This window comes from Danio aesculapii, chromosome 20 (genome assembly GCF_903798145.1).
Source record: "Danio aesculapii chromosome 20, fDanAes4.1, whole genome shotgun sequence".
NCBI lineage: Eukaryota > Metazoa > Chordata > Actinopteri > Cypriniformes > Danionidae > Danio > Danio aesculapii.
In genome coordinates, this window is record NC_079454.1 from 29,677,374 (window position 1) to 29,702,378 (window position 25,005).

At 36.7% G+C, this 25,005-nt stretch overlaps 1 protein-coding gene across 6 annotated transcripts in view; it reads right to left on the bottom strand.

The window, feature by feature from the left end:
- sipa1l1 (signal-induced proliferation-associated 1 like 1) overlaps positions 1–25,005 on the bottom strand; it is a 121,131-nt gene that overhangs the window by 41,344 nt on the left and 54,782 nt on the right. For all 6 annotated transcript variants that reach the window (XM_056481020.1, XM_056481017.1, XM_056481016.1 and 3 more), the window contains exons 2-3: positions 1,181–2,932; positions 654–784 (exon numbers count right to left, since the gene is read on the bottom strand). In XM_056481020.1, coding sequence (XP_056336995.1) covers positions 654–784; positions 1,181–2,711 — 1,662 coding nt within the window. In that variant the 5' untranslated portion in view covers positions 2,712–2,932. The remainder of the gene's footprint in view (positions 1–653; positions 785–1,180; positions 2,933–25,005) is intronic.

Genomic DNA, 25,005 nt, shown 5'->3' on the forward strand with positions numbered 1-25,005 from the left:
TCAGTACACATTTGAAAATTACTGGTGTGACTCAAAGAGTGGGTGTTAAATGTTATTATTATTATTATAAGAGATGTTCGGAGAAAATGAGTGCTTGGTGCTGCAGAACCCAACACGCTATTGTCTTTAGTACCTGCTTATAATGATTCAGTGATCTCAAATACATAAAAAGGTGCGGTAATGAGTGGGACAAAGTTTTATACTAAGCTAATCCACATCTGCCCACCTGCCTGTCTCAAAATAGCAGTGGAAAGATTGCCATGTTGGGCTCTGCGTCACCTTAGTCACAAAGCTATTAAGGCCCATCAGAATGCATGTGAATCATAAGCGGTTTCTATAAATGATGCCAAAGGCTGAGGTCACATTTAAGAGCTTTTTTTTATAATTAGAGAGATTGTCTTCATCTATCCATTTAAAGCTGCTGTCAGAAGTGGTGTGTGATTGAGAAGCAGTGTGGTGACGAGGGCACAGTGTGATCTGTGCCGAGCACTAGCAGAGAGAGAACTCGCCTCTAAGCATGTTATATAAGATTAGCAGTGGGCGTCAGACCTGGATCTCACTCACTGCTAACTGCTTAGAATTAACTCTCTCTGCGCAGGCACGAGGAAGCATGTTGTATTCAGATGCTAATGATGGTGTGAATGAGCGCTCACCTCGCTGGTTCTGAAGATGATTCTGTAGTTGTATTGCTGGCCATGCTCTTTGTGATCTTCCAATTTCTCCCGACGAATGCTGACAGCTACTGGTCCCAGTGTCTCGTCCACACCCAAGTAGTTCCAGTGCTCTGAGGATTTTTAGCAGTTTTTAATTAATGATTAATTTGTTCAAAGAACAGCAGCGTTATAAACAAAGACCATAACAGGTTGATTAAGTAACAACTTGGATAAGGGTTCAAATAGTAAATAGTAAGACTGGATTGCTAATACAATACAACTGCTAATACAAAAGACTAGGATCATTGGTTATACACATTTTAGTTCAAATTTTCATTAATATGTCCATTATGGAATCATTAAGCGATGCACTGATATAGAAATTTGGGTGATATTAGTAACTGATTATCCTTCATCAATTGTCTATCTGACCAATTACAGTAGTTATTGGCAGATACCAATATGGTCACAGATATATCGTGCACCTATACCAACAAATCAAAAGTTGAATGACTGCAAGCACTCACCTCTCAAGTAAAAGTTCTTCCTGTAATAATAGGCGCCCAAGTCAACATGTTCAAGTATGTTGCTCTTTCCTCGATCATGGTGGAGACTCTTGCTATCCTTGGGGGCCTCAAGAACAGCCACCCCAGCATTGCTAAAATGTGTGTTGGGAGCCCTTTCAGGAGATCCTTCTTCATCTCTAGAAGAGCTGGAGGCACCACTGCCAATACTGCCCTGTTTTGAAGGACTGATGTTTCTCTCTCCTTCACCGCCAATTTCATTCCGGAAACATGGGCAGCTGAGAACTAAATCATTGCTCTTGTCATCACCTGAGTCAAGTGAAGGCCCATCCTTGACACTGAGCTCTTCCTGACTCCCACAAGGGGAACCATAAGCCCCGCTTTGGGTGGACGAGAGAGATGAAGTGTTGGAGGCCGAGGCTGCTGCAGCAGCAGAGGCACCAGTGGTGGTGTTCTTCCGCTTGGCGGCACTTTGCCGACTCTGCACGACCTCATTCAGGTCAAACAGAATACTCTGGACATCAAAGTGTGCAAACCCTTTCTGGCAGACCCATGGTTTTGGAGGAGGACCCAAGTCATCAGACTTTCCATCCTCTGCATCTGAACCCGCACGTGACGAATCGCCTTCGGCTTTGACACTCCGCAGCTTCCGAAATATGGACTCTCCACCAGTTTCTGACTTCGAGCGCCTTTTCATTTGTTTTTCCCTTTCTTTCAGGCGACTGGCAGGACTCCCACGAGGAGGTCCAAGAGGTCCATCGGGCAAGTCAAGGGCTGTCTGTTTATGGGCGACTGTCAATAACTCACTTAGCTTTTCAGGGGCAGGACTGCGCTGGTCCGGAGCATCTGTCGTGTAGCCTTTGAGCATGTCGAAGAAGCTTTCACCGGACACACCATGCTTGTCGATGGACGAGGTACTGCCATACTCTCGATGCATGGGGGTCCATCCTGAAAAAGACCAGCCTTCGCTTCCATCACCATCCAGTTCACTAATAGTGATATCACTGTTGCTGCGTTGCCGAATACGCCGCATGCCCTTGCGTGGCGATCCAAGATAGCCATCAGGTGACAGGAAGCGATTGTCTTTGCCTTTGCTCTGCATCTTGTTTTTCAGCGTGTTGTGAATGTTACGCAGCATGGATGAGTCCTGAGGGCTGATCAGGTGGCCAAGTTTGCTTGACAAGTTGCTCTGGGCGCTTCCTGTGGTAGTCGATGGGGAATCAGTTTCCACTGTGATGTGCCAAACCCCACCTCCATTTCCTCCTCCTCCTCCTCCACTTCCACTACTTCCACCACTGCCTCCACTTCCTCCACTCCCTCCACTGCCACCATCTTTCCTGGGGGGCCAGTCAGCAACCCGTGCTCGAACGCCCATTTTGGGAACTCCTGGCGTGCCAGTCAAGTGTGTACTTTCACTACGAGGGGGCGGCGCACCTCCATTGGGCAAGCGCAGACGGCGAGTATAAAACTCATCAGAGGCGGGAACAGAGCCGCCCACAGAGCGTTCGGTCTGTGAACGCTTTAGACTGGTCATGGTACGGCTAAGTGGCGGAGCTCAGCACTGGAGCATGCCCGCAGTGTAGCTGAAATAACAAAGCTTAGGAAACATGGGCAGCCACTCAGCTGGAGAGGCCAGAGAACGGAGGACCGATGACAATAACGGGATGAAAGTGAACTTTAAAGTGAGCTTGATTCAGGCATGTGTGGCGACCATTAGGTGATCAGACCTTCCTCCTCTCATCCCTTTATGCAGAACTGAAACACATAAAAATGGGAAAGGTATAAGTATTCAATAATCTTTTCTGAAATGTTAAAAATTTAAATAAAGTAATAAAGGCAAACAGAAGGGGCCACAGAGGAGATAAATTTAGAAACGCTTAAAATTATATTAATTATAAACAGCATAGACAGCTAAAGTATTGAAACAGAAGCGCAATACATGGAAATATATATTGACTGCATTATTGTTGAGTGCTTTTGATGATAGTTACATGAGTGACATGTTAACATCTGACTAGGCTTGGGGTGTAATACGGTAATATGGTATACCGCGGGATCTAAAAATAGCAACAGTGTCAGTTTCAATACAGTTATAACGTCATAAAACAATGCACTTAAATAGACAAGTATTAAATAATAAATATGATTTATTTAATGCCTAAAAATGCGTATGCGTTATTGTCATCACAGGACAGTGTGGAGGAGAGAGAAAGGTGAGGTAAGATGGCGTGTCACGCATCAAGTGACCTGGTCTCGAAAAATGACACAACCTCTGCAGTTTGGCAGTGTTTCCAGTTTGACCGAACGAGAAGGGAGACGTGGTAAATACGAACTAGAGGTCTGCATTCCTGCTGCTGTACCACGGGAGCCGCAGGACCCAACCAGATTTCTTGCGGTGTGAAAATACATTTCTGAATAAAGCGCGGGAGCGGTCGGTAACTCCGCTTAACTCTGCACATCCGCGTGGATGCTGTTTATGTGTGTGTGTATGTATGTATGTATGTGTGTGAATGAGAGAGAGCGTGATCTTGTGTGTCGCTTGGTGCGCGAGCAGAGAGAGAGAGCGCGAGCATCCCGTGCCAATCTCTAAGCATCACTCTGGCCGCCCTGACGTCAAAGCTGTCTCCCTTCAGGTTGAGCAGCGAGAGCGTCAAAATTCACTACATTGATCTCGTATTTAAAGGGGCTGTTGCAGCATATCAGTTACATTCCCACATAAAACATGCTTTCTAGCGTGAAAATACTGCACACTTTTTATCAAAATCATTTAACTACGGATGATCAAGTTGTGTGTGGTGTGGCTTTGCTCCACTTAATTATCCTATATGTCCATATGTCTGAAATATTCTGAAGCAGCAATACTGTTTTGTTCTGTCGCATGATATTCCCGCCTTTTTAAAGAAAAATATATTTAACATTAATGCACATCAGTAGCTCGCCAGTAACTTTTTAATGAATGTTCCTGTAATAAAACACAGCAAATAATTGGAAATCCAGCGACTGCAATAACTAAATCCTTGGGAACAACTGTGGTTGGAACTAAAGTTCACAATGACTGTGTTCTCTGAATTCCTCTCAAGCGGTGGGCTTCTACATTCTGATTGCTTGCCACTGAACTGCGTCATAGCTCATTACCATAAAGTTAACTTGATTTCAACTCTCCTTGACGCCCACACCGGCGAAGATGTGCCGCGCTGCTGTTCGCCGCTTATTGCCGCTGGCTCTCATTGAAAATAAGTGACTTCCGGCTACTTTGACGCTCTTGCCGCTTTCGGTGTGAACATACAGTAATATGAATAAGACAAACAGGTGACCGCGAACCTAAGGTCACATATGAGGTATTCAGTTTCTGAATGGTTTAGGCACAAGAAAACAGTTTGGTGACGCTGTCTGCGCCTTACATCATAATTTTTTTTAATTATGCACGGTAATACCGGATACCAAGGTAAAATAAAGAGGAGGTTTGATGGAATCAAAATTTGGACAACGCCCAAGCCTACTAATATGAGTGGAAGAAAGAAGAGGTCAAAATGGAGCATATACTGAAAGATATTTGATTACATACAGATTGTTTTGTGTACCTGCTTTAAATATTAACATCATGCCAAAGCAAATATGAAGACAATGCTTTTCTATATTCATTTGAAAACAGTTCAGACATTTAGAAAGCAAAAATATATGCATGTTCATTCTGAATTTACAAATGAAATCTTAATTAAGTTTTATGTTATGAATAAGTGTTACACATAAGGCACTGATTTATGGACAGATTTCACCAGTTTCAGCTAGAGTTTAGTATGGCAGGCCTTTAACTGATACACTGTTCATACACTTGGTTGTGCCAAAGGGCAGATTACACCACATGAATAAATCAATGCCACACTGCCGTGGAGAGGCAGAACACTGCGCAAGTACAGACACAAACCAAATCGAATGATTAGATATCAGCAGGATGATTTGAAGTACAATGCAACAAAGATGGTCGAAAGCAATTCAACAATATATTTCACTTAAGTATTTCCTATTTTCCATACAATACTATATCTTAAATTACTTAAAGCAATAATAATCACTGTACTATAATTGCATAATGAGATTGGCTCAATGTTGTTATCAATACTAGATATTTCCAGTCCAAATACAAAAAAGGTGAAAATGACTTATAATAATATTACTATTATTTTTTAAATTAATAAATCATTAAAATTGTGCAGTCTAACATTGCTTTAAACACTGCTTAAAATACTATCCAAAACCAAGTATTAGCATGTCTGTAAGTCTCAATCGGTAATTTTAAATTGGGCAAGATGAAACACTTTAAAGAGCACCTATTTTACCCCTTTTTTCAAGATTTAAGATAAGTCTTTTGTGTCTCCAGAATGTTTCTGTAAAGTTTCAGCTCAAAACACCCATCAGATTATTTATTAGACCTTTCAGAATATTAGAATTTTCTGCTCTGAACACAAATTAAGTGTAGCTGTTTTTGTTGCCTGTGCCTTTAATGCTAGTTCTCCCCACCCACCGTTCCCACGTGCCTGTCAGAGCGTGCCTCAATCTCGGGCTGCGACAGATAAACAGCACAGTGACAGACATAAAGAAAGCAGATCTCGCATAACGTTTGTGAGAGATACTACAGTAAGAACTTTACCCAATTATTACTTGATGTATTTGGTGTGGAGTTGCAATGCTGAGTCACACACAAATGTCGTTACAAATTTCACGCACACACATCAAACACACAGTGCATGCGTTTAACTATGCACTCTTTTTGCATGGCAAATGTGACAGGATACGTTACTATACACAGCTGTACAGATATCCGTTATGTTAATGTACAAAATAAACCTGATTTAACGTCCACAAATCGGCATTGAAGCATCTTCTTTTATAATTGTACTGACTTTATCTGTGGAGATAAAGTAAAGTAAAATCGCTGTAATTCATTACAAACATGCACTGTTTTACAAACATTTTACACTTGTAAAACTCATTCTTGAGCAAACTTGATGATGATTGATGATCACAGAGAGCTGAACAGATCTTTTAACCCCAATTGCTTTGCGCATCTCCTGTCTTGTTGATATGATTATATGCGTTACTATGGGGCTGTCAATCAATTTGGTGGCCAGGGAAACCACACTCCTACGTCACGTTGCAGTGGCATCAAAATGGGAGGGATTCGGATCCTATTTTAACATCAGGAAATAAATAAAAGATTACTTATCGTCTTTATATCACCTCAATAATAACTGTGGACACACTAGTCCTACACACAGTCCTGTCCAAACAGATTACAAAAGATGATTTTCATCATAGACGACCTTTAAGCTTTTAAAAAAAGGCTTTACACTTACAAAATCAGCTTTATCCTTGTAACCCAAACCAGACCTGGTTTTAAAGCCACATGAGTGAAAAATGAATACAGCAGGTGGCACTGCACATAAGTCCTCATCGCTCAAATTGTAATGCACTACAGATGAACATTGTTCTCATATGACAGGAGAAGCTCTGAAATGTCAGTTTCCTTGGTTTCCTGGCAACCATCTGCCGAGTGTTGTGGTGCAGAGCGGCAGTGCTGCTGGGTTAACCTTAATGAGAGAGCTGAAGCCCAGCGACTACACACATACACACACCTCCATAATCTTCCACAAACACAACAGGAGAACAACCCTGAGAAAAGATCAACGCAACTGTGTAAATGATCCATAGTATAAATGTAGCTAAAAATATCTGATGAAAAAAAATACATGAAAGCTAGCGATTATGCTCATTACGATCAGTGCAACACATACGACCTAAGATTCAGTGTATAATCACAGCATGTATCATAAGGACTGAGAGCAAAGCATGATCATTACTACAGCGAAAGGAAAGTCTCCAAAATAAAGAGGGAGACTGTAATAGAACAATAGACGAATCCCACTGAATCACTTGACATTTTGGAGATTGTGAATCACATTAGTAGTGCTAGACCATGTGTGCGTGCTGATGAAATTATGAGATAATCTTCCTGCCGGTGAGTCCTGACCTCCCGATGGCTGGAAGGGGTGTGTGGAGAGCTGGGTGTGGCAGCATAACAAACCCCAACAACACATACACGACACACCGAGTACAGATGAGGTCATGGGTATTTCCATTCTTTGAGAGAGTGCTTTTGCTCTCCCGTCTGCTCTTGCGCAGAAACCATCCTGTAATACACTTCGGAGGTTGCAGCACAGGTGCTTCTGCAAGGCCGGGAGGAACTCTGTGGCTTAGTCATACACAGCTGCCAAATTACAGCCCGGAGTTTGACAGATGGGGGCAGCGCGGGCTGACAGATCCCATGTAGCCAGTTAATGAGACAGATACCTGTGACGAGCTTCACCAGGAAAACCGCGAGCAGGGCAGGTATGACTAACACGCCAATGAGAACTTTAACTCGGAGGACAAATCTCAGACAAAAGTGTGACCTTATGTAGAACGGCTCTTTCCATACAGAAAGGAATAGAAATAAAAGCTTATGTAAAATCTTGATATTAAAAGAAATCAAGAAGGTTTAACTAATAATAATTATTTAGTAACTGGTTTATTACTTAAATATATATGGTTAAAGGGATAGTTCACACAAAAATGAAATCTATATCTGTCATTTTCTCAGTGTTTACTTTAGGGCTGCACAATATATCAGTTCAGCATCGATATCGCAGTGTGAACATTTCCAATAGTCACATCGCAAGTATATACAATGTTGAGTCTGGATTTTACTTTAGCATTTCAACTGCTGTTTTTGAGGCATGTGACTGTGTGAGGATATTATTTATTTATTTATTTTTATTAGAATATGCAAGAGGTACACAAACAAAGATAGACCACATACAAAGAAGATAGATAGATAGATAGATAGATAGATAGATAGATAGATAGATAGATAGATAGATAGATAGATAGATAGATAGATAGATAGATAGATAGATAGATAGATAGATAGACAGATAGATAGACAGACAGACAGACAGACAGACAGACAGACAGACAGACAGACAGACAGACAGACAGACAGACAGACAGACAGACAGACAGACAGACAGACAAATGAAGCAAATAACAAAGATATAAATAAAACCGATAGAAACCAATCAGGGGTAAGGAGTGACAACAATGATAGTAATGTAATGATAGTAATAATGACAAGGAAATTGAAAAAAAAAAAGGAAAACATTATTAATAAATGACAACAACAATAAAATAAACATTACAATAAGTATTACACTAACTACTACTACAGAATTTACTAATTTTACAACTACTACTGCTGCCACTACAGCCACAACAACGACTACTACAATGTGTACTACTACAGATACTACAACGACTGCTACTACTGCATCTAGTACAAATGATACTACTACAACATCTACAACAATGACTGCTACTACAACATCAACTACTTCTGATACAACTACACGAACGACGACTACTACAACAACATCTGATTGTGTGAGGGTTTTCAAAGCATTCAGAAATTGAACCGTTTTTAACTTTGACAAATTGATAATGCTCAATTCTATTGAATTGTTTATAAAATGAGAAGACTATGCAGTATTATTTTACATTTGAATATTCAATGACTGTATACCTGAATGCAGTCCGACTACTCGAAAAATAATAAAATGCTGTTTACATAATTTGTGTCTTTTCTTTGTTGAATTTACACTTTATGCATATGTAATACCCTACAGAATCATCCCAATCAATCTAAAATGATCAATTCTTTCCAAACAGTTATTCAACACAGAATAAATTGCAATGTTAGATTTTTCCAATATCATGCAGCCCTACTTCACTTGATCAAAACCTATTTGAGTTTCTTTATTCTATTAAACACAATAGAAGATATTTTGCAGAATGCTGGTTCATGGCACACATTGACTTCCATAGTAATGTTTTTTTTTCTACTATGTAAGACAATGAGTGCCGCCAAAAAGAATATCTTTTTTGTTTGTTTTTTAGAAAACAACAAATCTCAAAGGATTAAAACCACAATACTGAAAGTAAATGGAAAGGCAATTTTCATTTCTGGGTGAACAATCTCTTTAAATTACTGTTTTTAATTGGCCCAATCCTGTTTGGAACTTTTAAAAGATTATTAAATTTGAATTTGTTTATTGGTGGAGTCAACATGAGCCATTGTGCATGACTGGTTTGAAATTAATTCTATTCCGTTTATTAAAATATATCTGCAGACTTTATGTAATGTGTAATAACTAAGTCCAAGCAAGAATATTAACCCAATAACCCAGTGTTGGCGGCTTTAAATGACCTGATCATCATTCAAGTTCAATACAATTTTTCAGTATATGTTTCCAACCACCTATTTTATGAGCATTTTGGAGATGCACATAAAAAAACGGTTGATGGAAACGGCAAGATGTGAATCAATTTTGAAAATGCGCATAAATGAGTAGGATAAACTTTTTATTTGATAAGAAAACATGTGCACAAACTACGATTTAAACACTTTTACACAAAAAAATTCCAGTATGCGCATTTAAAAAGGTCATGCGATTTTGCTATAAGAGATCATGTGATGATAAAAATGTGTGTGAATGGACAAACCAGCAGACTGAGCACATTGTAAAACATCTGAAATGTTGTTTTGGTCATTCTAAAACATCTTAACCATTTCAGTATTAGTGTTATTATATTATTAATTACCTCAGAACTGTCAAGAGCATCTGTGCTCCGCGTCTCACGCTTTTAAACGCCACCACGTGTTCATTGCGTGTCGACATTGTCTTCTGAGGTGCAGGTCATTCATTAAATAAGCTAAAGATTCACAGTTTCTCCTACCTTAATAAATTCCACTTTTACTTTTGATAATTGGTGCCAGTTAATCAGGAAGTGACGATTTTGTTCTCTGACTTATTGGATGGAAACGCTTTATTCACATGTCTTTTATGCGATATTCCAGTTTTGAGCATAAACTTAATTTGCATCTTTGGATGAAAACATAGCTACTGATGTATTCTCTTGCATTGACGCATGGAAATCTGATAAACCTTACATTGCAGGTGTAAATGCACATATCAGATAGACATCAGATTTATTTCCACATAGGAATGAGGCCTAAAAGCAATCTGAGTATAGCAGAAATGCACGTGATTTTTTTTCCTGCTTACACATACGTTTACCATATCCGATCTGTGCAACATGAGGAAAAAAACGTAATTGGGTCACTTGAATAATGCACGTGCACCCTAACTGCATGATGCAAATTACGTTATCACACGACACTACCTACAGTAACCATTTAATAGTCTATGCCCCATTTTCAGTTCTTCCAAGATGTTACTTGTATTCTGAAGCCCCCTTAAGAAAATCCTTTCAATCCCAGCCTAAATGAACACCTCATCTTTAACTACTACACTAATTGACTTGCACTTGGCAAATTAAATATGGGGTGTTAGCTTAAGTTGGAAACTGGGGGGAAAAAAGCATCATGTCAGAGTGAAAACAACTGTTCAAATGAGAACATCAACAACCACGTGTAAAAGCAGGCTCTATGAATAATGAATAAAATTGCTGAAAGGTTCTGATTCAGTCTGCATTCAAATACACACAGAGCCACAAACCTGTACACAAAAAGAAGAGCTTAAAAAAGAAAAGACTGACATTAAAAAAAATGAGCTGCGTGAAAAAGTTCACCCTCTCTGTAACCCTTCGAATTAAAGTGTCTGGGTTTATTTTATTTGTTTGTACTTATTTTTGCTGTTGTGTCTTTAAGATGTGAAATGAAGAACAGCGTTTTTCTCTGTTAAGACACAGACCGTAAGTTTGCAGTCAGCTCCATAATGGTTTTAACTCCCCAAAATTCAACAACATCCTCTTTGCAAAGATTAATTACACTATCCATGCTGAAGAGGGAGGCATAACCAGGTAGCCAGACCGAAGTGAACCGGGATCATCTTACTTTATCCTTATTACCTCACTGTGATTGGAAAATTTTGATTTTTTTATGTCAACAGTTAGTTTGAGCATGTATCAGTGTGACATCAAAATTGAGGAACTAACGTTTCGCAGATTAGGTTAATAAAAGCTCTTTTCTAGCTGGGAGAAAGATTAAGTAGCCAAAGTACATTAAGGCTTTTTTTTTCAACAATTGTTCAAACAATTTACTCCAGGTTGCTTGACCGCTTTAAAATTTGTATTGATTCAAATTTGTATAGAGTTTGTATTGATAAAGCAAAGCTGTAAGCCTCAAAAAATGTGATGGCTGTAAGTCATAAAAAATGCAGGGTTTCCAACCACAAGGAAAGAATAAGGAATGTCTGGACGCTTAGAGGAAACGTGGTCAATGGCTGAACTCACTTGAAATCTTTCTGCAAAACCAAGGAAGAAAAACAATAGTGTTGAACACACAAGAACAATTTGTATAATTGCAGCCTTTCAGATAAAAGGACAACTGCATTTAAGTAAACAACTTCCTCCACAAAAGCTTGACAAAACTGCAGAGAAGTGGGTATTTCCAAGAACTCTTTTGGACCTTTGAAAAGAGTGCATTCTTCATTCATTCAAGAGCCAATGCAAAATGAACTAGTTTTTCTGAAATGCTGAAAAACGTGAGTGGAAGCACAGAATCCAGTCATAAAATGAAAATGTATTTCACTATATAACAAGAAAACTTCAATGAATCATTGAATGATTTCTAAAAATACGAAATGTTAGGAAAATGAAAATGCAATATGAAAAAATATCCATGAATACCATAGTGAAAAAAAAATGCAAGGAGGATTTATAAATTTTTTTATTGCTTGATTATTTGATTACTACACAAACTCAAGCAAGAACGGTGCAGTTTTCTTATTATGAGTATAATATATTTCTTAATAAATTGATTATTAAGAAGTATCACTAAGATCAATTACTAAACTTTCATCCTAAAAAAAAAAAAAAAATTATTTATGCAGTCATTTCACCACTTCTATTTGTGATGGAAAGATGAAAAAGTTCTGGAAATATCTCAAAAGTTTAAACAACATCATTTATGACAGCACAAAATATTAAATATTTATACAGTTGAAGTCAGAAACATTAGCCCCCCTGTTTATTTTTTCCACAATTTCTGTTTAACGGAGAGCAGTTTTTTTTTTCAACACATTTCCAAACATAATAGTTTTAATAACTCATCTCTAATAACTGATTTATTTTATCTTTTCCATGATGACAGTAAATAATATTTTACTAGATATTTTTCAAGACACTTCTAAACAGCTTAAAGTGACATTTAAATTTCTAACTAGGTTAATTAGGTTAACTAGGCAGGTTAGGGTAATTAGGCAAGTCATTGGGTAACAGTGGTTTGTTCTGTAGACTATCGAAAAAAATTGCTTAAAGGGGCTAATAATTTTGACCTTAAAATGGTGTTTAAAAAATTCTAAACTGCTTTTATTCTAGCCGAAATAAAACAAATAAGATTTTCTCCAGAAGAAAAAACATTATCAGACATACTGTGAAAATTTCCCTGCTCTGTTAAACATCATTTGGGGGAAAAAAAAAATCTAAAAAAAATCAAAGGGGGGCTAATAATTCTGACTTCAACTGTATATGAAGAGTTCAGATGCAAAAACCTAAATACCATCTGGAATTTCCATAGAAAATGAGCATTATTTTCAGCCTCCTTTAGTTAAGTGGAGTTATTTCACTTTGAAGACCATGAAAAGAACCTATTCTTTGCCATAAAAGTGAAATTGCTGTACCTGCACAGGAGCCTGATGAAAATACTAATTTTAGAAGAAAATCTCAGACGGCATTTGCATCTGAACTCTTCATATGTAAATTTATTAAATACTTTATTTAAAATGCATTAAATTTGATTCCTTAAACATTTGAAAAAAGTTTAAGGAATCAATTCCATTGATTGTACAGCTTCATTCAATAACCATTCTAAAAAATATTAAAACTACATCTTCTAAATTATATATTAATTTATACAATGTTTAATAATAATGATTATATAAAAATAGCTTATTGTAGCAGAATTAAAAGTATCTAAAAATGTAAAATGTAAACAAATAATATAGTGCATTTCATAGAGCAGCATTACTGTATTAAAACTGTATTACTGAATTGTTATAATTAGCAAAATTCACTGATTAAGCTTAAATAAGTTGATTAAGACAAACTCAAACAGAAATCAAACAAAAAAAAAGAAAAAAACAATGATTTTTTTTTTGGCTATACAGTGGGTTTTGTCATTTCCTCTTTTCTACAGCTGTCCTGCCTTCCTGGCTGTAAAAAAGGCCCTTTGTCTCACCGTCACATGAACCTGATCTTCACTTGGATGCTGATGACATGGCCCATTTCTGAGTCACACCTCCAGGTCGAAAACCACAACACCTGTTGTGTGAGGTGTCGAGACACAGACATGAGGATCCTCCTTCCAGGACCATGATTAAAGCTTCAAGGTGACTCACCTAGTCCTGAGAGGAGAGCGAGTGACAGGGACTGCCTTCCTCTCTGTGATAAAGAACTTCCCCAGTATCAATAATGCCCTGAGTTGTCCTCTTATTTGAACTTTGTAGGGCTTTAAACTGGAGAGAATGTGAATGATGTGGTTTTTGCGGTAACAAAGTAAAGAGAATAGAAATTCATTCCTTTGCTCTTGCAAGAGCTTCATGTCAAGGTAAGGCCGACAGCCTGACAGTACAGTATAATGCTACAACTGGAGACAGCCTGACATAGCCTTTATGCTGCAGTAGTATCGTATACATAAATGTATATATATGTATATCAAAAACCAAAACAAAATTTTTTGTTAAACCAAAACAAAAATGACCAAAACAATAAAATACCAAAACTAAATTACAAAAAATACCAAAGAAAATACCAAAACAAAATAATAAAATATACCAAAAGACCATACAAAAACAAAAAAGACCAAAACAAGACAGAAAAAACAAAAAGTACAAACAAACTAAACAATAAAAAAGACCAAAACAAGATAAAAAAAAAAAAAATACCAGAATAAAACAACAAGCAAATAGCAAAACAAAATAATTAAATATACCAAAACAGAACAAAAAATACCAAAACAAAATAAAAAAAGACCAAAACAAGATAACAAATTTACCAAAAAATAAATAAAATAAATGATAACCAAAAATACCAGAATAAAACAACAAGCAAATAGCAAAACAAAATAATTAAATATACCAAAACAGAATAACAAAAAATACCAAAACAAGATAACAAATTTGCCAAAAAAAAAAATAATAACCAAAAATACCAGAATAAAACAAAAAGCAAATAGCAAAACAAAATAATTACATATACAAAAACAGAATAACAAAAAAATACCAAAACTGAACAAAAAAGACCAAAACAAATCAGTTTTTTGTGCTTTCAAAATACATTTATGACCCAAACACCTGTAATTAGGGTGCTGTTGAATTCACTCTTATTACTGTCTAATTAAACAACACTAGATATGTCCCAAGGTTGTCCCTTATGGACGGTAAATCACTTTGAAAGCTAACCAGTACAAATAATTAAATACATATATCACCATGTCAGTCACAATTTGCATGCGGAAGGTCAAAAACAACATGACAGCATTTTGACTCTGATAAAAATTCCCATTTTACATCCTCTCACTGGCAACCGATGGTGCTCCTCCAATTATGAATTAAGGAAGGTTGAGCTTCTGTTTTGATGTGTACAGAAATGCAGCCAGATTTGCAAAATCAAAACAAAGTGGCAAAGCAGATTTTTAACTTTCATTTCTTTCTTGATGCCAGGCAGAAGGTGTTTCACCTCGGTTTCTTTACTTCCTGAGTGACTACATTTGAAGTCTTCATTTTTGTATGGGCAAAGAAAGTCACGAGCAACAACATAATCCCGCATTAACACAATATTTATTGGTGGAAATACGAGCTGAAAGACATGGTTTTGTGCTGCCTGGTGGTTGATGATAAAACCCCTCATTTTTCAGTGTTTACCCACTATAGAGGAAGTACTCGGCAGACCGAGGCTGATGTGGTCTCCCACGCACAAACCATATTTTCCTTTGCCTTTCTAGTTCTCTTTTTCTCACATCATCCCTCCTCCCAGTCCGTCTGTCCATCATTCTTTCGCAATGTGTTTTTGTCTCCAGATACAGTAAAGATATGAATGGATCATGGTCATTCAATTTCATAGAGCATACAGCCAGAAATAATTTAAAGCCGAGTATATCAACTATGGAAACTACTAATCAATAATTATTCATTATTTTATGACTTTCACGAGTCTGTATATTTAAAAATAAATAAATAATCAATAACAGTAAGAACATTGGTCACACTTTATTTTGATGGTCTGTTTGTTGAATTTAAGTTACATTGCAACTAATTCTCATTAGATTATAAGTAGGTTGGGGTTAGGGTTATCGTAAGCGAACATGTATTTGCAAAGTTTCTTATAGTCAGTTAAATGTCTGTTGAAGGAGCAGTATCAACAGATATTAAGCAGACAGTCTACTAATACTCAAATGGACTATCAAAATAAATATTACCAGAACAATTATAATAATACTAACAACAACAGCAACAACATTCATAATTTATAATAATAATAACAACAACAGTAATAATCCTATAAATATTTATTAATATTATTATTATTTTACAGACTACTATTTTTTAAATACCATAATAAACAATGACGACAACAACAAAAATTGTTTTATATAATAAATAGAAATTATAATTATCAAGAAAACCTTAAAAATGGAATATAAAAAATAAAGTTGTCTGTAAAAATCCAGATTTCTGAGTCCTGTGGTGTAGAAAAACCATTTCAATTTTGAAATTAATTTTGAATCTTCTCACATTGATACAATAACGTAAATAAATAAAATAAATGCTGTTTATACCGATGCACAAAAGGTATTGGCAAATTATTAAAAAAAAAAAAAAAAAATCTACAATTCACCATGTTTTTTAATAAAACTGCCAAGTTTTTTAGTTGTAAAAAATGCAAAAGGACCATTCCTTCACAGCATCTGGTAGTGTGGCAAAATCATCTAATTTTGGAAGAAAATACAACATTTTCTACAAGGACTCTTTAATGTAAAACATTGTTTTGTTCCAGAGTTTTATTTTTGTTATATGTAGAGATACTCTGATCAGAATTTTTGTAGCCGTTACGGAGTATCACTTTCGCCAATTAGTGAAGTTTTTTTCCCTCTTCGCTGTCGCCACTGGCTTGCATGGTTCGGGATCTGTAGAGCTGCGCATCGTTGGATTTGCTCTTCAGTGTTTGGAGCTAAACTGAACTGAACTTAAACACTAAAAACTGAACTACACTGTTCCAATTTACTATGACCTTTTATGTGAAGCTGCTTCGACACAATCTACATTGTAAAAGCGCTATACAAATAGGCGCTATATTTTAAGGTGAATTGAATTAAAGAATCAATTCCTTGTCATTGTGAGCGGCCGATACCAAGTACCGATTGTGATGCTTCAAACTTTGTATAACTTTGCTATTGCATAAGCACATTTTCCCTCTATATGTGAGATCTCGCCTTACCTAAGAGAACAAATTAAAGATGTTGCATACATGTAATGGTCAGAAGCAGTTTTACAAAAAATAATAGATAAAACAGATAGAAAAAAACCAGTAAGAAAAATGACTGACAATGCAATTTGGAAACATTGCTCACGTGTTGTAGTGCTAAAGATGTATAACCCGGGTTGTAAACTCATAAATAAACACTTGCAATAGGTTCATGAGATTGGTTTATGAGATCGGCCAGATCAGCAAGTATCAATCGAGTCGTGAATTGTGATTATCGGCCGATACCGATCTTCGGCCAATCGATCTGAGCATCCCTAGTTATATGATGAAGTAGAGAATGTGTTAGACTCCCACACCAAGCATTTATTTTACTCTTGGTTTATCTGGCAAAGAAATGTATACTTTTATTGTTTAAAATGGAGTTGTCACAAATGGAAATGCTATTTCCACTCGAGAAACTCAACTATGACATACAAGTCAGAATATTTTTGTCAGCTATGAACACCTTTTTGGCATTACATTAATAATTTCTCCTGATTTTCTATATGTTGCATATTTAGCTCCTATCTTGACTGTATTATGCTGTTTGTATAATTCTTGTTATTTCTTACTGTACAGCTTAGACTGTATTTGTTTGTATTAAAATAACTAACGATTAATAAAATAAATAAATAAATAAATAAATAAATAAATAAATAAATAAAGCTGTGTTGGTCTTCTGAGTATGGACTAATCTTTTCAGGCGGTGAAGCGGTGTCATTTCACCTGTGATGAAAGCATCTGAGAGTAAAAAGCCAGCAGATTTTCTCTCCTCAGACTGCATGATTGAGCCATCAGAGCATGAATCATCAACTAGGAGAGACAGGAAGAATGAAAAGCAGAGCTCACCGCTAATCTTTTTTAACAGCTGTGATCATACAAACACACGTTGCTTCTTCATTGGTGATTCAGCAGTACACATGACGAGCTGAAATGCCGCTGAGGCTCTTGGGTACAAATCAATAGTGCCCAGTGATGGAGCTCACCTGCGGTATGTGTGGGAAAGTCTGAGTTACGTGCAAGCTCCAGACATAAAACAAAGAGAAAAATCAATAATGAAAAAGGCCTGAAACTGCTAGTGACACATTTATTTCACTCTTAATAACCAACAAACATCACTATACAGTTTTTTTATTATTATTATTATTATTATAGTGTTATTTATTATCAATTTTAAACACATTGAGATATTCTGCGATGTAGTGCAATATATTGTCTTTTAAAAATGTCAAATTATGTTCCCAAAGAAAAACTTTAGTATCATCTGTTAACTAAAGAGACTCATTTTCCAGTTTATCTAATTCTAATTTACTGCTGCAGTGCAAAATGGGGTTATCAACAGTCGATCTGACCATAATTTTTATGAAAACCTGTCATAAATTTCGCCAATAGGATTGGTACTGAAATGTTAAAAAAACACCCTTTTCCCTGTAACATTTGAGTGCTGTTGAGCTAGTTCTTGAAGGTCCCATGAAATTAAATAAAGCTTTTTAGATTTTAGTATCAGTATTATTAGATTAAGGATATCTTAAGCTAGTGTGCACCAAAACAGTGACAAAATGTCCATTTAGACTATATAAAACTGATATAAACTTGTAAAGCTTCTACCTTATACACAGTTTTTCTTCAATCAAATGCTCTCTTATCTGACATGTCCCAGCCCCGTCAAGATGCTTCACATTTGATAAGTGCTTGAGCTCAACCACTCTCACTGCCAGAACGATGATAAAACAAAATGCCACTGGTTGTGTTTTTAAAAAGGGAAGAAGCTACGCCTTAGGTATTAAACTGGATTCCTGGAGGGCTGTAGCTCTGCACAATTTTGCTCTAAGCCTAATCAAACAAAGCTGATGCAACTAATTAAAGTGTTTAGGCTCTTTTGAACACTCGATTATTTTGGATGAGCTATGTTTTAATAGGGTTGCAGCAAAACTGTGCAGAGCTGCGGCCCTCCAGGAATCCAGTTTGAGACCCATGAGCTACACTATATCCCAACCTCCCTTCATGTTTCGAATGAGATTGTCAAACATCAAATAAAAATGGCCATTTAAAAGCACTTCACAGGACCTTTAAACAATGCTGATTGGCCACTGCTAATCTTAACAGATGTTCACCAAGTGCAAACACAGATACACGGACACTGGGCATTTCAAAGCAGCGTAAATCAGTCGATCCATCAGAAGATTGCTCATATGTCAGCTCAAGACAGATCAGCTGATTGACACAGCTTTAAAGTGCTCCAGTGTCTTTGTACGTGTTTGTAGTCAGTGAATAGCAGTCTGTTAATAACCAAGAGGGGTAAACCGATGACCTTCACGGCCAATCACAGTCATATTTGTAAATAATTTGAACACAACGGCCAATCAGCAGTGTTTATGAACGTGTCCTACAATGCTTAAATGCTAGTAGGAAATTAAAGTTTTTACATTTTCAGTACTTATTGGTAACAAACTCAGTACTATCGACAACCCTATAGTTGCATGATGTTCTTTATTTTACCAGATGTAAAACCCCACCATCTAGTGGACCGTAAACAAATGTATAATAATATACAACAAATTGAATTAATAAAATATTGGCAATGTATTTCAATATGGGCGTCCATGTATCAATAAAATATAGCTGCAGAAAATATCATGATATTTTACAGCTATTAGTCCTCTAAGAGCTGATGAAAAGGGCTTGGATGACAAAATTTTCCATTGGTCGGCTAGACACAAAACAAACTCCACAGAAAACACAATCAAAGTTTGTCAACGCAGTTCACCATGTAAACCCCAACCTAAGCACTAAAATCTTTAGCCAAACATGCATTTGAATAAGGGCTTAAATGAACAACTAGGAAAATCTTTAAGTCAGAGGCAGCTCTCCTTGGTTCCACATTCAATCGATCATCACACGCTCATTTCAGAAGCTTGTTTATGAGTTCAGTCATATTTCTTGCTGACCGAGGGAGACCACAAAATGTCCAATTAAACCGAATCGTTCTATCAAAGGATCAATGAAAACTGACTAAACCCGTGTCAAGATCCACAGTGGACAGAACAAGAAAAAGAGAATACAAAAACAAGTTCTCTCTCTCATTCACACACACACACCTGACCAATGTTTAGCCTAACACACCATAAGCAGTATGGCATAGTAAATGGGAAAGCTGTTCCATCTGCTCACATCAGGAAATTGACAGACATTACCTAACACCACGCATTCACCAGCACACCTTTTTATTCATTTATTTCAAAAGTAGCACCATCATCATCCTTATCATCTATAAATAAACTGAGCTAAAACTTAGCTAGGTCTTTTTTTAAAAGGCTTCATTCAACTAAACAAGGCCATATCCCCAGAAAAGAAAAAGTGTATGTCAGCAGAGAGGAGAGAGCACCATGTTTATGGTATCGACTTGTAAAAACTTTCGGCTGGAGTTGCTTTCATGAACTCCTCTACAGTGAACACACAAGCTACTGGAATATTAATACCAATGAAAGCAACTACAGATATTATATTTGTACTTGTAGAAGGTGTCAAAAAGACAGGATGAATATTAAAAAGGACTGCCATATACCACACAACCTGAGTTGATTTTAGAGGTACTGACTAAAAACTTGATATACACAAAAAAGATTTATATATTTTTCTATTCTACTTCTATACATTTATATTCTTAATTTTTTGGTTTGTCTAATAGTAGTCAGACACAGATCCTGTAAAACCAAATGTAAAATAACACTTTACAGTATTCACTATTTAAATGAAAATCTTCATTATAAATTAAATGCGACTAATCTTTGATAAATGCTTTGAACTCTCTCATGTTAACACCGTAACAGAAAAAAATATCGTGCAAATTTTGAATTTTAACTCCACAATGGCTAAACTTTGCAAAGAATCTACAAATTAGGGCTGGGCGATATTGCAAAAAAAAATTATCGCGATAGGTTTTATATCATTCAGTAACGACACTTATTGAATATTTTTTAACAATACATTTAGGAATATTAGGATTCTTTTTAACCACTTTATTTTATTTCAATTATTATTTTTTTATTATTCTTTATAACCCCCTATGCTAAAATTCATTCAGATGGGGATCCACAAGAAAAGAAACCAAAAAGCCACTCTGGCGACATCCTTACATGCTTTTTTTATTCATCTCATCACAGCTGCTATACGGCAATTTTTGCATGTGTTGTTATTTTGACCTGAAGTTTCCTTCACCATTTTCTATGCGCTTTGCGCTCGTGCTCCCCTAATGCCTCTTGTAACTAGGCGACCATCAACCGTGTACCTAGTAAATGTTCTCGTGTCACGTGTGCGCCACACCGAAACTTCATACCAAACTTTGTTTATTGTTATTGACAATGGTGTTTGGTCAATAAATACCCTAGTTCAAAGTACATGAATTTCAAATGATCTTGCCTGGTTTCCCTATAATGTGACAACTGCCGATGTGAAAATTGCGATGGACATGCTAATAAAAAAATATTGTGCAGCCCTAGTGTACAATGTCAATGCATAACTTTATCATCAACTGTACTACATTTTGAAATGTAAACTGGATCATTTCAGTCATGTTTCGCTCTGAATTGTTACAGCAAACGACCCCTTTTGCTGAGCCAATAGTATTTTCACTCTATTATAATACATCATTTAAAACCAGTTCTCATGGCTGACAAGTGAAAAGTTGGTTTCATAGGAAAACCATAATCCACTGCTTTAACAATATATATATTATATATAAGGTGTGTAACAATATTACAAACTGAACCGAAATATCGCGATACACCAACCACGATATGTATCGCGAAACTTTTGTGGCGTACCGCGGCACTCACTGTCCCTGCTGCTCATTGTTGAGGTTGACGTCAATTGTCACTTAACTAACTGAACAAATTTAAACACATCTTTATTTTATCACATTTGATTAAATTGTATTAGTAATGATGAGCTTTTGTTCTAAATATTATATTCTAAAGTTAGTATTTTCCAAGTGCATGTCATGTCATGTGACTTGAGTGAGCGATCACACTTGGTCACTACTGTATACGCAGGATGACTGCTTCGCATAGTATTGAGATTGCAGATCTCCCAGACACATTTAGGTCGCCTGTGTGGGAACATTTTGGTTTTCCAGTGGAGTACAGGAATATAATTCATGTCATAGACAAAGCGCACGCCTATCTGTCATAACTTTCATGAAACTTACTTATAAGGAATAACATTTAAAAAGTGTAGTAATTTCACAATGTGAGGGTGTAAGCAAAAGACTGACAACAGAACTGCCAACAAAAGTATTCAATGTACAAAAGTGAAACCAGAACAATGGCCAAATATATACAAAAAAGCGAAATATTTACAATAATAAAAAGAATATAATAAAGTAGCAAATTCAAACAAAGTATCAAACAAAAATTTGTTAAACTCTAGTAAGGGGACGATACTGAAGCCAAACAAAAGAAATAAATATAACAAAACAATTCTAACTCATGAATAAGCCCTTACCTCGCTAGAAACTGATGAAAAGAAAAGAAAGTTCTTCAGCGCTGGCGCCATATTCTTCCCTATACTGAACTGTAGAATAAAATAAAAACAAAGATGACGTTCATCTTTTACCTGATGTCTTTAACAATACATTTTCTACGTGTTTGCAAAACGGAAGTCGTACGACATCTTCGCTATCCACTTTACTCTGAAAAAAGTGAACTTGAGGACGTATAGCTCAATATGATGGGAAAGAGCTGAGCCAAGAAGTAACTAACAAATCAATCAAAATAACAATGAAAAAAACCCACAAAATTTCTCAAAGTGGGCAAAAGTAAATGCAAAACAATTTTACCCAAACGAAAGTTAAGCAAAAACAATGAAATCATAATCATTTCAGCAATACACAAAAACGAGATCAAAGGAAAAAGCACTCTCCTCCGCTTTTCCTGACGTCCTTTTTATATCCCCGCGCCATCTCCGCCTCGCCTCCAAAACACAGCCAACTGCGTTCATTCGCACCACGTGTTGTAGGAATGAACAAGATTCTCCTCGCAAGGCACTGCAGTCGTGGAAATAAGCGATCTTGTTTCTCCCAGAACGATAGCAGATTTTCCTCTGATGACTCCTCTAACTGAAACTTTGAACAGTAAGCTACTCTTGCACTTCATCCATTATTATTGGGCATCTCATATCTTCGCATATCTTCTCTGCTTTTCCACTGATCCACTGCCATGTCCCGCTACATACACCCGCAACCGACCTGCAATTAATTATAATGTATTTTTTTATTACCCGACCCGCTGGATTATCCGCTGCGCCTGCGGATATAACCGCCATCCACGCATCACTAACGGGAGGCAAAAATACAACCTGTATACGGCTACAAACTTAACATTAGTTTCAGACAAAACTGCAATGTATTTTACTGGTGAATATGTCATGTAAAAAACACTTTACAAACCCATTATATGTATATTTTTTCATTAATTTAAACCTAAACACTGTCTGTGTCTGCACAGAGATCAAGCCTCTCACCTGAGAATGTGGACATTATGGTGTTTTTGAAGAAGAACTTGAAACTTCATTGAATATTCCAAATATCCTTAGAGAGGACAAGCCTGTTTATCTTTCTCTAGTCTACACTGCAGTTATTTATTTAATTTTAGTTTACTTAAGATGGCTGCACTAAAGAGAATTGTTTTTTTCTGACTGGTCTATATTGGAGGTATTAATTTAATTTCTGTTGTTTACTCAGGTATCCTGACTTTACTAAAAATGTAATGGCAAAGTTAATAAAGAAAAAAGTTTAGTTGTTCTTGTTATTAAGTGAATTTATTGTTCCTTAGCATTGCTGTTAAGATGACATCAACCCTAACCCCACAGCAAAAAGAAACCAACCGAGGCTCCAAAACAGTTAACCAAACCGTGGCTCCAAAACCGTGAACCGAATCGTGGCTCCAAAACCGTGAACCGAATCGTGGCTCCAAAACCGTGAACCGAATCGTGGCTCCAAAACCGTGAACCAGACCATGCCTTTGGTGTGTGTGTGTGTATGTATGTATATGTGTATGTATGTATATGTGTATGTATGTATATGTGTATGTATGTATATGTGTATGTATGTATGTATGTATGTATGTATGTGTATACATGTATGTGTATATATATATATATATATATATATATATATATATATATATATATATATATATATATATATATATATATATATACACACAAAAATAAAAACACTAAAACAGACATTTTCCCCAGCTGAATGCCCTTCACTACACAATAATGACCCAAAACAGTGTTGCAAATTAACACTGCTTTCCTCAATCAGCCCCAAGAGACTCATACATGCCGTCAACCATAAGCATGTCAACCAGACAACCCTCGGCTCCCCCACGAGAGATACATCCACTTTCCACCAACAATCCCTAGCAACACAGTCACAGAGATGGTATGAGGAAAAGACGAAAATAGCTGTGAGAGAGTGAGAGAGGAGAGAGAGAGAGAGAGAAAGAGAGAGAGAGAGAGAGAGAGAGAGAGAGAGAGAGAAACAGCAGGAGAAAGAAAAAGAGAACTCTGTGGTGTAATTAACAGGAGAGGCTGTCAAACAGCCTCACACCATATAATTCCAGCCTTTTGGAGAATCACATGAAGAAAAAAAACAACAACATCATCAAAAGCAAGAAAAAGAAGGCCAGAGATTTGACGGTTCATTGTTCAGCTATCAAATGATTACCTGATATTAGCGGTCAATGGAAAGGGGGAGGTGCTTGTTGGCTGCTTGTGGATTTAACTCATTTATAAAAGTTTGTTAGTCTTGAAGCAAAATTGTTTGAGGTGCAAAGATGATGGCATCGCTTATATAAGATGTGTGGGAGTGAGATGCTTCGACAACCTTAAATAGACTAAAATGAAGTTTCTTAACATCCACACAAACTTTAGTCTCCATTTGAGCTCCAAAATCAGATTCGGAAGTCAATCTGGCTATGCTAAAGTAGAGGTGCTTTGCCACTGCTATAAAAAAGAGAATAATAATAATAAACCTGGCTGGATATAGCTATGAATTGGGCTGCGACCTCAGGTTGGTGTAGGAGGAAGCATATCAGTGAGTCATTACATCCAAAAATGGCTTTGCAATGAGCAGCAGCTTCTGATATCTGGCGCCCATATAGTGCCCCGTGTGCCACAGCCATCAAAACACACAACTGTGTCCTGCTTTCATTTCTGGGAGGCGGACTCGTCTTATCTGAGGCACA